The sequence below is a fragment of the Ictidomys tridecemlineatus genome, chromosome 5, assembly GCF_052094955.1.
Source record: "Ictidomys tridecemlineatus isolate mIctTri1 chromosome 5, mIctTri1.hap1, whole genome shotgun sequence".
Lineage (NCBI taxonomy): Eukaryota > Metazoa > Chordata > Mammalia > Rodentia > Sciuridae > Ictidomys > Ictidomys tridecemlineatus.
Genome location: NC_135481.1, coordinates 148,583,723 through 148,597,527, shown reverse-complemented (window position 1 = coordinate 148,597,527; position 13,805 = coordinate 148,583,723). Strand labels below are relative to the sequence as shown.

General features: G+C 35.8%; 1 protein-coding gene across 4 annotated transcripts in view; it reads right to left on the bottom strand.

Annotated features, from left to right (window-relative positions):
- Asb7 (ankyrin repeat and SOCS box containing 7) overlaps nt 1-13,688 on the bottom strand; it is a 40,261-nt gene extending 26,573 nt beyond the window's left edge. For 2 of the 4 annotated variants that reach the window (XM_005320085.5, XM_078051263.1), the window contains exons 1-4: nt 13,163-13,687; nt 12,878-12,977; nt 6,646-6,765; nt 4,000-4,260 (exon numbers count right to left, since the gene is read on the bottom strand). In XM_005320085.5, coding sequence (XP_005320142.1) covers nt 4,000-4,210 — 211 coding nt within the window. In that variant the 5' untranslated portion in view covers nt 4,211-4,260; nt 6,646-6,765; nt 12,878-12,977; nt 13,163-13,687. Of the gene's footprint in view, nt 1-2,788; nt 2,895-3,999; nt 4,261-6,645; nt 6,766-12,877; nt 12,978-13,162 lie in introns of those variants that run through there. The other 2 variants (XM_078051262.1, XM_021722857.3) reach the window with 2 other exon arrangements.
- Nucleotides 13,689-13,805: the final 117 nt, after the last annotated feature.

The following is a 13,805-nucleotide window of genomic DNA, read 5'->3' as shown; positions in this document are numbered from 1 at the left end:
TTATCTTTGGGGGAAAGAGGTGAAAATTGTACATGCACAAAAACCAATTCTGGACCAACCTAAATGCCACAAACCTTTTTAGAAGAAAATACGGGTAAATAATGATCCCATGATATGATGTATTCCCTAAACAACATATAAAAGGCACAAACCATAAGACAAAAGAAAAACTGAACTCACATACATTAAAATGTAGACTTCTGCCCAACAACAAAAACATCAAAAATGTGGAAAAACTGGGCTGGTGATGTCAGTGGCACAGCACTTGCCTACCATGCACAAGAACCCGTGTTCAACCCCCAGTACCACAAAACAAATGATTAGTAAAAATCAAAATGAATGTGAAAGAAATAGTACAAATTCAGAGAAGATTGTTGCGATATATAACAAAGGGGAATATATAAGCAATTCCTAGAAGTCAATAAGAAAAAAACAACCTAGTCTCATAATTTTTCATTAGTTATAGAAGATTTCGAAAAAAAAAATAAAAAGAGGCAAGCGTGTCGCACAGGGGAAGAGCAAACCATCTGCTGATACGCTACTGGCAGAGGCAGAAGAATGGGCACTTTCCCACAGGTCAGGAAGGACATAAGCAATTACAACCTCTTCAGAGGACAACTTGTCAAAATTTGACTTGGGAAGTGCACTTCTAGGAATTCTTAAAGAGAGAAGCTTACATATGTAGAAAGATCAGTCCAGGACATTCTCTGTAATACTACTTCTATCAGGAAAATCAATACAATTTAAAGCATCCAACAAAAGGAGTTAAGTGGAAATAAATTACATAAATAAATTATAAATAGAATGATATTCTGACAAATAACTATCACTAAGCTGTTAGGTGACAAAAATCAAGATGCAGAACAGAATATTAAGAAAGGGCAGCAGGCTAGAAGGTAGAGGATGGAAAAATAATGCTATATGCACAGACTATATATGCAGGTTTTTAAAAAAAAGTGATGAAAGATATGGTCTCTGGGGAAAAGACTGAAACAGGGACTGGGACTAGTGAGTATCCACTTCCTCCTCTCTGACCAGTCTGCAGTGCCTTAAATTTTGTTTTTAATGAGGTATGTACATATTACCTTCTCAAAAGACAACATCTCCTAAGAAAATTTCATCCTTTCTCAAAAATAAAAAACAGAATAAATGAAAATAAAACCATACTGAAACATCAACATGTATTTATTGACAGCTATTTATGAGGCAGAATCAACAAGACTTAGTAAAAAGGTAGCCATGATAGTTTCTAGATCTGGTACAGCAGTCCAGTTATATTCCTAACATATCATCTATGGCTGCTTTCACATTATGCATTACTATAGAACTCATATGAGGTTTCTCTTTGGTATTGGATGCTCAAGTCACTGAATCGTACACTTTTACATGAGTGAACTGTATAGTATGTGAATTGTATCTACTTATTATTTGAGGTACTAAGGGATCAAACCCAGGGGATCACACATGCTAGGCATACACCAATTCCTTTGAATCATGTAAATAAAGCTGTAAACACACACACACACACACACACACACACACACACACATACACACACACACACACACACACATTTATAGAGAAAATAGGGATTAGAAACTGTGGCCTACAAATAAAATGTGGCCCTTCACTGATTTTCTTCTTCTTCCCCAACTGGTTTTGTTTTGTTCTGAGACAAGCTTTCATTATATAGCCCAAGCTGGCCTTGAACTTGCAATCCTCATGCACCAGTCTCCTTAGTGGCTGAGATTACAAGAAAGTGCCTCTGCAGCTGGCCCACCATTGATTCTTTTTTTTACTTTTGGTACCAGGGATTGAGCTCAGGGGCACTCCACCACTGAGCCACATCCCCAGCCCTTTTTGTATTTTATTTAGAGACAGGGTCTCATTGAGTTGCTTAGGGCCTTGCAGTTGCTGGCTTTGAACTTGTGATCCTCTTTTCTCAGCCCCTTGAGCTGCTGGGATTACGGCGTGCCCCACCATGCCAGCAAAACGTTTTTTTGTCATTGTTGTTTTTGTGTGGGTGGTGCTGGGGATTGAACCCACAAAGCAAGCACTCTACCAACTGAGCTACCAACATAGCCCTGATTTTTTTTTAATATTTTTTACATGGTACATGGACATAATACCTTTATTTTATTTATTTATATGTAGTGTTGAGGATGGAACCCAGTGCCTCACAAGTGCTAGGCAAGTTTGCTACACTGAGCTACAACCCTAGTCCCCCTACCATTGATTTTTATAAATAAGGATTTAATGGAAAATTCACACCTATTATATATGATATATAGCTGTTTTCTCATTACAAAACAAACCTCTGATATCAGAAATATCTTTAAGTCATACAATTGAGTATAAAGCAACTGCTGTAGAACAGTAAGTAAGCATATTGCTTATGATCAAAACCCACACACAATACAATGCAGTATAATTTTTATGAGTACATGCAATGGCATTAGGACATGATCTGGAAGGATAAACACAAAATGAAACTTATGTCTACAGTTACTTACAGGCAGTGGAAGGCAGACAAGGATAGGAGTTGGCCAAAGGGGACTTGGACTTTATTTGTAATTTATTTGAAAATGTGTTTTATTTGTGCTAAGGAGGCAGTATCCATGTATTACCTGAATATTTGGACTTTTCCTTCTTAATTTTATTTTTTTAGCGAGGCTGATGAAAGTAGAAAGTAACAAGACTAGGAAGAATAAAGAATGTGAGCTCTGATCTGCATCTTAAGTTTACTATCTACTGCCAGAATTTTAAGTGTTCTTGATCCTACACCCACCTTTTTGTTTTTTCAATCTTTTTCCTGGCATTCCGCTTATGTTTCACCTTCATTAACTTCAGAACTGAGGTTTTCAAGTTGTATGGTGAAATGACGTGGAAGACAACTAGAAAGCAGGCACAGGCCAATGAATTTCTGGGTCTTGTAGACAATAGACTTATTTCAGGCATATAATTCCCATTTCAGGGCCCCTGGGATGTATGACTACTCCCAATCTCAGGTTTAGCTTTATCTTACTCCATGCTCATAGCCTTTGTATTCATATATTCATGTTCTTCACACAATCCTCATGAGAGCTATGGGACTTCTGACATTTTTATGCACTTCAGAATGCAAGGAAATTTGGCTAGCCTTGTAACAAAGTGCAAACTAAGAATGAAACTATGTTGTTAATGAGCAATCCAGGTCATAGAATGGCACAAGTGTAAACTGAGTTCCGACCAAGCTGTTTTATACCATAATTTATAGAGTTAATGAAGGTATAAATAATAATAAAAAAATCCATTTCTAGGAAAATCAAGCAGCTTAAGTTCAACTGGAAGGATAAGTAAATTGATTTGGGACAGTTATTTGTTTAAAAATCCTATGGAGATGCAGTTTTTTGAAGCAAAAACATCAAATGACAAATGTAGTTTTCAACTACATATATTTATATAGAATTAGACCTCAGAAAAACCAGTCTTCTTGTAGGATACCTAGAAACTATGTATGATTCTGGAAAAGGCAAGTGCTCTACAGCAGTAATAATAAAAGTAAGCATTCAAAATAAAAAGAAAGGCAAATTTTAAGACCATTAGAGCCAAGATGTTTAAAAGAAGTCTGAACTAAGGTCTCTCTGCTTAAGCAATTATCAACAGGGAAAACTTGTGCAATTCTCAGTACCTCAACCACTTCTGCTTCTGGAAACAAAAGTTAACTATACAGCTCAAGAAGTACAGCTTAGTTGAAATACATTGAGAAAACTTGGTTGTAAGTGGAAATTATACATGCAAGGAGAGGAAGTCAAACTCATCTTTTAAACAATCTGGTTTTAAACAAAACTCAGTATTTTGTTCACAAATTTTTCACAAAGAATAGGGAATGAGATGTTGAGTATTAATGAAAGCGAAGCATTAAAAATTACACACACATGTGTGTGCAGGCACACATGCACTTTTAACTTGATTTCAAGTTTCTCCATGGGGAAAAAGGTTTGCTTGTAATAAACTCACCTCCGTGTTCTAGAAATACTCGAACACATCTTTCCTTTCCTCTTGCTGCAGAGAAATGAAGCAGGGTCCAGCCATTAGCATCTCGGCCATTTGGAGAATAGCCTTGTTCTAACATCTTCCGCACTGTGTGAACATCCCCAGCGGCCACTGCAGCCTGAATCTGCAATTCTTCCTGGAGTTCAGGGTTCCTTCGACAATGGTGGTGTAACATCCTAGCGAGTCCACTTTTTACAAAGGATTCATTAGGTCACAGGGATCAGCCTTTCAGGAAGGTAGAATTTATGAAATTTAGAATAGAATATGTGGCTCCTAATACTGCATCCACAAAATATCACAGAATTATCTCCATTTGCTAAATCAGTAAACCTAAGTAACAACAGTTCATATTCCTAGTTAACATTAAGACAAAAAAGTTTCAGGAATTTCACTAAGATTACAAATGATTTTGCCAGGTATTGAACTCCTAGAACAAAACATTTCTTCTTTAGCCTTTTGAAAATTCAAAACAAGCAACATATGGGCACAAGAGCTTTATTACAGATAAAATGGGAGGTAACACCAGGAAGCTAAAAAAAAGTGGGAACCACTAAAGGTGCTAAATTAGTACCTGTTTTAGGAGTTCTGATTTATGTGGTGCACCACGGAAGAGATTTAAGTTGCAAACATTTAAGGATTCTATCTTAGATCAGAGTTAGTAAATATGGAGTATCAAATGGACAATCCATGTTCTTTAAAGACTAAAGACAATTTTGAGAAGTCAAAAAAAAAAAAAAAAAGAAAGAAAGAAAGAAAAATCTTTAGGCTGGTTCTTTAAAAGTAAATCAATATCTTATTTTTAGCATATGGTAAAAGGTTGGGGAAAGGAAAAGTAGACTGGATTAAGTAAATTAGAGTAAAATATTTTTATTATATTTACCTTCCTTTTGTCTATTTCAATTTCTTTCTATCAGTGTTTCCCAGTTTATGGTATTTGATGTATGATCTACTCCTTTCCTTTTCTGCCACATCCTTTTTGGCACTTTTCTAATTTGTTTTTCAGAAGTTTAACTTTATAAATATTCAAAGCAGAAAAATTATATGTTTTTAAACTCTAAGAATCTGAAAAACCTGTCAAGTACCTGTTAAAATAAAATTATTTTAAAGGAAAAGTAATACCTAGAATTTCCATAAGCTCTAGTAGGTCACAAAAGAGATACGTACTCAAACCAAATATAAAATGAGATCTTCATGCAAACAGGAACAATCCATATTGAAATGATATTGAAATGATGAAAGGTCACATCTCATATGTGTGAGTACAAAAAAGTTTTTAAGATTTTAGATATGCGTAGAAACCTAAGCTCTAATAAATTTCTAGGAAGATATTCCAATTGAGCTCATTTGAAAGAATAGATTACCCTCATCTTTTAAGTAGTAATTTCCATTTCTAACAATAAAAATTAAAAATTATGTGATAAGGCCATTTAAAGACATTTTGTTCTCATATGTAGGTTAGACATTTTGAGATAATCTTGTGACCAATAATAATTTAACTTGCAAAATTTCTCCTTATAGATTATATAGTTTAAACTAAGCCTATGTTAGGTCAAATCATCATAGCTTAAGAGTACAAATACCTGATGTGTTTTTATACATGGAACATTATGTTATTACATATTCATAAGTATCACTATTGTGATGTAATTTAAAAATATCAAGCTACTGCTACAAATAGCTATTTTCTCAGAGACAATAGAGAGTTCTTAACAATTTGTTATCTTAAAAAACAAGATTTTCCCCTCTGTTTCCACTTAGTTACTTCATTGATATTAAATCTGATCTTAGAAACCTTAAGGAATTAGAATTTTTGCTAATTCTCAATGTTATAAGAGAAAATGTGGAAGATCATCAGAAAGAATTAATAGAAACTGTAACTATATGCTCAAAGCAATCATCTTTAACAGAATGTTTTAAATGGGATGATTTTCTTGGAACTTAAAGAAGGTCTGTTGTACAAGAAAAGGTCTGAAACAGTATCAAAACAAACCTGGATTTCCTTTTAGCAAGTGTTGTATGTAGTACACTACTGTTATGCCAAATTAAAAAAAAAAAGTTGAAACAGTATCAAAAATAAACTGGCATTTTCTTTCAACAAGTATATGTATATGTATAGGTATATAGGTATATGTAGTAAACATTAACAAGTATAGGTATATGTAGTAAACATTGACTGATTTATTTATTTGGTTTTTTGTTTGTTTATTGTGAGGGGTGGTAATAAGGATTGAACTCAGGGGTACTCAACCACTGAGCCACACCCCAGCCCTAATTTATATTTTAGAGACAGGATCTCACCGAGTTGCTTAGCGCCTCACTGATGCTGAGGCTGGCTTTGAACTGTGATCCTCTTGCCTCAATCTCCTGAGCTGCTGGGATTACAGGCATGTGCCACCATGCCTGGCTGATTTATTTTTTTAATTCATAATTTGTACATTTCTTTATTTAATTAATTTATTTATTTTTGGAGTTTGGAATTGAACCCAGGATGTGTTCTACCATTGAGTTAAATTCCCAGCCCCCATATGTTAGCTGATTTCAAGAAAAGTAAAAGCTAAATGGGTATCTCCCGATGTAGTATAGCTGACTGATAATCCTGATGTACCTTACCTTACAGAAGAGTGTCCCTTCTCCTGATGTATGGATTGCCTAATAACCATTGTGCATATACAGCATTGTGGGGAGGGGTCAGAGGGTGTCCAGGTTGCAGAGCAAAAGAGCCTTCTTAACCTAAAAATAAATAACAATCACAGGGAAATTCCTCAAAATAATAAAGAAATCATAGTTACTTGAACAGTCTACTTTTTGGTGAGCTTAAATATCCGTACTTTACCATAAATCTATACAGAGAGAAAGAACTCAGAAAAACTCTTAGAAAAAATGATCTTGTCACTTAAAACATTCCTGAAGGTAGTATCAAACGTGATTTACTTCCAGACGCCCACAACTTCCATGTATTTTTTTTTTTTTTTGAAAAAGAGTAGAGAAATCATATATTTGGATTCTGGATGCAAGCACAGATTCTTCTTTTTCCTCTACTAAGAATGTATCTTCAGACATTTCTTTAACTGACACCATGAGTTACCTGCTGTGCTTTCTAAACAGGACTAAAAGGAGAAAATGTGTGCACTGAATATAGAAGACGGCCAGGGTCAAAATGGAATCTATGACAACTAAAAGGTAAGGATAAATGCTGGTTCCTCATATGCTCAAGAGGTATCAACTCAATAATGTTAAAGATATTATTTCTTTATGCATACATCAAACTAGGTAAAACAGTAACAATACTTTTGCCAGCTTCCCCACATGAATTCTAAATCAATCAAACAAACAAAAAAACAAAAAAACCTCTCACTACAACTAAAAGAAAAGGGATCTTTCTCCTTGTCAAGTGAATACTAGGTCTGTAAATTCCATTCAGGTTAAAAACACATGCAAAGTGACTTACACAAACAACAGGAGAATCACTTAAGGAATTTTGTATTGGAAGAACCAGCACCCCTTTCCATGACAACAGGATAGAGGTATCACACCCTCTATCACTTAAATCTTCAGATAAGGGAAAGGCCAGGCTACCTGGCAACCTGACAAGCTGTAGGGAAAAAGTAGAAGTTTTAGGTACTGCTGGCTGCATGCTAGAATTTTCACCAATCCAAATTAGATAGACCACTCCTGCATTTTGCTCTTTTCATACCTGATTCTTTCTTGTCAAACTTTTCCAAGGAGGGCAAAGACTGCTAGCTTTCACTGGGAAATAAAATCTAATATTCTATCTTATTGTTTCTAAATAAATGAAGTAGACATGATAAGAGCACCTTTACACAAGGCAAAGTGTAAATAATGTGGAACAATCCTTATAGAAATGACTAAGTCTAAAGCTAGGGTAGGAAATATACAAGATGAGCCTGGAGCATCTTATAGTACTAAAAGGAATGTGCTCGACGAAAAAAACTCACCAATGGACTAAGTTGAAAGAACAAAGGAACCAAATGAAAGAGCTTTCAATGGCCAAAGATGAAACAACTGGAGCAAGGAAATACTTCAACAGTACTGAATTATAACCCAAAATATAAAATAAATCCCAGTGAGTACATATTGAAATAAATAACTGGACAAATAAAGAGAAATACAATTCCTGTTCAGAGTTCCAAATAACATGTGTACTAGTACCCACTTGAGAAGGTAACAAATATATATTAACATAGGTATCAACAGCAGAAATTGGCTACAGAGTATATGGGGAACATTGTATTATCTTTCTAATTTTTCTAAGTTATGCTAAAATAAAGTATTTTAAAAATGCAAATCAATTATTTCCAATGATGTGCCTCACACATTTCCACATATGACCTGTAATCATTTTCCACATTAATGACATTTACGTGTCAGAAATGAATATCACTGGACACCTTATTTCTAAGTGTGTCCTAGCAGCCCCTGCTCCCAAAAGTAGAAAAGATCCAACATGGCTTCAAGCCCATAAGAATCCTTGTGGTTTTTACTGGCTTCTAAATAGCCATCACTACTACCATGGAGGTGGGTAGACATGATAGGGAGGAGGCCATGACAGCTGAGAGGTTGAGGAAAATATGAAATACTATTTATTTATAAAATCAGAGAAGACTGAATATTAAAATATGAAGTGACTAAATTATTTCTCCCCATAAAAAAAGATGTATGAACATTAGTAACTTGTGATAATTTCATATAAGTTACTTCAATCAAACAAATGAATGTCTGCTGAATGCCTGAGATGGCCAGTATGGTGTTAGGCCTTGGCCATAGATATCAGCACTAGAGAGTATTTTAAAAATCATACTTAAAATGATTTTTTTTAATCCTCGAAATTTTAGGATTGTTTTTCTCTTTTCTGATAAAACAAAGCACTATAAATTTAGATTTAAATCAAAAAAGCACTCCTTACATATATCTGGTACATCACTCTTTATACGGAAAAACACATACAACTATGTACACATGATCCCTGTCAGTTGCACCATTTTAAATTATGGAAGGCATTAATTTATTACCAAAAATCCCAATAGTTCAAAGCATCAGACAATTTTCTCTTGGTGTTACTGATGAGAGCTGCACCTAATAGGGTATGGCTACTCATATATGTATAAATAAAGAATAAAAAAAGACCATAGAACTTAAAAGTGAATACTGTATTCACTGGTAAAAATGCCTATTACAAACCATCAAGGAAATCCAAAGGTGAGAATGGATAAGAGCCTATTTCCCCTCAGGGAATACCTGTTTAAAAATCTGAAAGCTCATGGAAGTCACCTATCAAAAAAAAAAAAAAAAAAAAAAAGGAATATGGCAAAAGAGACAATTTTTAAAATAACATAATTCAGTATAAGACTATCTTGATGACTTGGACTCAGGAACTGAGATCCTCTAAGGATACAATCTTTAGAAATTCCATTCTAAGTCAGAATAAAGCAAAAAGTATACAAATGCTGAATACTGTAGAAGTATGTATCGAAGTGAACCATTTCCATAATATGTATCACTTTTATATGCAGTTTTATTGCTCAAAGTTAACACTGTGTTTAAATTTTGCTAACTCATCTTTTCCTCTCTACATGGGGTCAAAAAAAACAAACTTGGGTTCCCAAGGTTTTATACTGTTTAATCATATTAGAAATTACAAGTTCAGAAATTAAGATAAATTACCGCTTAATTTCCATATAGATGTCAAGTGAACTTCATTTAGTAAAACCAAAACTTCTTGCTTCACATATTTAAAAGAAAATATGTGATATGATAGTGAAATATAAAATACCCACAAAACTAAATATTTTAAAAAACCTCTACAAAATTATAAAATCTTAATGAAGTTTGACCATATTTCTCTAATTTCCTTTGGTATAATGACTAGACCTTAGTAGCTTTTTGCATATTATTTTCACTAAAAGTTCACACGTTTTTTGATTAAGTGATACAAATTAGAACTGTTTTCATGATTTCACACAAACTAGAAACAAGCTAACAGCTTGCTACTCAAAAAAAGAAATAAGCATTTCCTTGCAGAGTAAGCAAAGATAGAAGCTAGTAAGAAAATAAAATCAACAACTTTAAGGATTTTGGCTCTAAGGGGAAAAAATATTCTACCAGTGGCTCATAAGACCTAAGAGGAAAGATGGATGCAGAAACACTCCAAGGCCCAATCAAAGCATACAACCTGGTTGAAATGCATGTTAATGAGCTCAACTTAGTGATTAAGAGCCTGGAACCCCCCAAAAAGTGGAGGTGTTATTTTAAAATCACTCAACATAGCACTGTGTTTGTGTTCCTAAACAAATATAAGGGTATTCATAGTTTCTCCAAATTACTGGGCCTGTGAATAACACAGGAATTTATCATCATGTACAATGTATCTATGATTCACTTAAGTTTCAGCAGAAAACCCAATACTTTTCACATAGTGCAGATGAGGCAATAAAGGAATTTTAAAGTTCACTTATCCAACTCAACTCAAAGCTTAAATCACAAGTATTAAAAATGATGCTACCTTATTCTATTAACCCATGTATGCCAATACAATCTTTGCAGCCTCACATATCAGTGCCTAGAAAGTCTTCAAGAAAGGAGACAAGTGTTACACTGTGGACTGCTTTCACTTGAGAATGAAATGAGAAGCTGAAAGTCAAATAGTAGATATAACATGAACTTTAACTGACTTTAGGATTTTTAGAAGTAGCATATGCCTCTAAGTCACTAAAGTTAAATATGAACAAAATAAATAATTGTCAATGTGTAATCCACAGTATTTTCAAGAGGCATCACTGAATAGCTTCAATTAAAATCAATTATTCTCTTCTATGTGATTATAAATATATTATTTGGTGACCAAATAAATCAGATGAGTTTGTTTTCAAAATGATGTGTCTGGCAAAAGAATGAACATAAAGTTGGCAGCCAGACTGAAAAAAAATATAAATGATCTAAATGGCCATGTTGCAAGTAAATACCCAAATTAAATATTTTAAATGTTTGGCATAACCTAGATCAAATACTCTCCATCATGCTAATAATATTCTCTAATCTTAGAAAAATTATTAAAAGCTGAGCAGATCCATGATATTATTTAAGCAATGAGAATGAACTGGTGGGAAACATGGGGAAAGCAATGCCCTCTTTTCATAAGTTTTTGACAAGTTACAGACTTCCCCTCTCTTACCATCTCAGGTAATGGAGAAAGCCCTCAGAAATGAAAACTCACTAAGATTAAATCCAAAGCAGAAAAAATATTTCACCAAGAAGGGTTAAATAGAAAATATATACTTCATATGAATCTTTAAATCATATCTCAAATATTTAGCCTTTTTTTTAGATCCTAAAGTAATCATTAGGTATCTCTGTTTACTTCCATATTTAAATAATAAAAAGCAGCATTTAACTTTATAGCTTTATGCCTAGCTTTTACTGAAATGATCAATTAGCCTTGATTCCTACATACATATATAAAGGTGTACCTAAACTTTCACCATAGAACAGTCACTGGTAGATGCTATTTCTAATTGTATTCAGAAAATAGTCTTGACATCCAGTTCCAGATCTCAAGAATATCCAGATCAGATCCCTTAAAAGTATCTTTAGTTATATCTGGAGAATTAGTAGAATCATATGGAAAGCAGAAATTCCAGTGGAACAAAGTAAAAAAAATCATCTGTTATTTTAAGTGCTTTTTCACACTAAAAAATCCTTACACAATCTGAGATATTAAAAAACAACAACAACAAAAAAAAAACCTGAGGTTAACAAGTCACTTTATACCCTTGCTAGTAGATGCTAGAAAAGTCATTCACTTGGCTGATTTCTGAATTAGCCTTTATAAAATTTCTGTGCTCATATGCTCTCTTTAGGAATTATATTCATGTCCTAAACTTACCTTTAATGCATTTTCAGAGGCAGCATCAAAATAGGCAGCAGAAATGTGACCACATGAATTAGATGCTTAAATTTTTATCTAGCAAATTCTCTGTAAGGGTTTTGAAATGAGAAAACTGATTTATGAAGAGGGCCAAAATTAAGCCCCAGATATCTAAACACATCAAAATTTCTTTTATTTTTCTATTCCTGACTGTAAAATGATTGTTAACAAAACATTGTATAAATTTTTGTTTGTCTAAAACATCTGTGATGTAACAAATATCTCTTTGTAAAAATTTTGGTGTCTATCCATATTTGACATACACAAATGTGGGAAAACCTCGAGTTAATCACATGTAAATGCTTCAGGATCTAATACTGTTTTCATTCTATTCACACTTTAAAAGTAAATATATCCACTTTTTACTACTGAAAAAAAAATCAGAGTATTTTTGAAACTTAAAAAATTTCAAGCCAATAGTTTACCCTCCCCTACCAGACTGTCAGGTGAGGTAATGAAAAGATTTTCTGACAGAAGTACAGAAAAGGTGACAGAAGTAGCAAAGGGGGTGGGGGTAAGTAAATTGTGGTTTAATTAAAAAGCAGAGTCTTTCAGAATTAACAAGCAATTAACATGAAATTGAAGAATTCCTATGAGAGTAAGGAAGGTGGGAGAGCTACAAAAAGGTCTCAAAGCCTCAGAGCAAATGGCACAGTGTATCAAAGGATAAAATGCAAAACATGGAAACTCACTGAACGGAGAGGAAAAGGAAAATACATTTCTAGAGTAGAGAAGTTATTAAAATGTTAAGGATCAGGCCCTGCAGTGTTTTTGTTTTTGCTAGGAAACTGGGGTCTAGGAAAGGATGCATCCCCAAGCAACCGCCCTGAAAATAATGCACTGCCTAATGAGGTAGGGGCCAGGAATAAACAATGGGGGAGGGGAGGTCTGGCTCATTACCTTTATGGAAGATGCTGGTCAGAGGTACTCTGCCTGCTGCTTCTCTAGAGAGTGGATAGACCCCCTTCCTGCTCTCGAGTGTCCTCCGGTCAGTTCACACCTGGAAAACGGAAACCAGTGAGTGGTGCAGTGCCCCAGGGGCGAAGAGAAAAGGGTTCTAAGAAAGAGGGAGCAAAGGAAAAAGCTAGAAAGTGGCAAAGGGCAGGCAGGCAGAAACAGTGATTTTTCCTTCTTCCCAGACCTCTAGGTAGCCCCCTTCCCTTCGGAGGAGGTAACTGACTTTACCTGTTTCCTCAGCTGCTGCTTCTCTTCCTTCTTTCAGCCTCCTCCACACTCACCAACTTCTCCATTGAAGAAACACCCCAGGCAGGGCCGGACACGGGTGTTCCCGATCCTCCTAGGTGCCTCACGGCCCTAGCCCGGAGAGCATCCAGATAGCCGAGTAGGGTAGGGGTGGCTGTCCTGGCCTCTGGGCAGCTTCGGGACAGGGGTGCAGGGAGGAAGTCCCGGTTCGGGGATTGGGGGGGACAGCCCCGGTCCAGGGGCTCAGAGCAGGGGGGCTGTCGCGCTCCGGGCCAGAGGCTTCCAGCTACGGAGGGACTCAGGAGGTCTCGGGACAGCGAGGTCCTAGGTCGTACAGAGTCCGAAGTGCCAGCAGCCGGGTCTCCAGACAGGGGGCTTTCGGGATGCACTTTGCACTGGGCCACCCCCGCCCCCTCCCTCCAGCACTTTGGGGTCACTGGGATGGGACCAATCCTTCAGCAGCCAATCAGCGGCCGCACTAGAGCCTGAGCTCTGAGCCGTAAACCAGGTCCGGGGTGGGAGGGGGGTGGGGGGTGGGGGCGACTTGGTTGGTTGGTTGCTTCCTTCTCCCCTCCTTTCCCCAGCAGCCCCCACCCCCTATCTGCCGTAAAGCTGCTTGCGGATT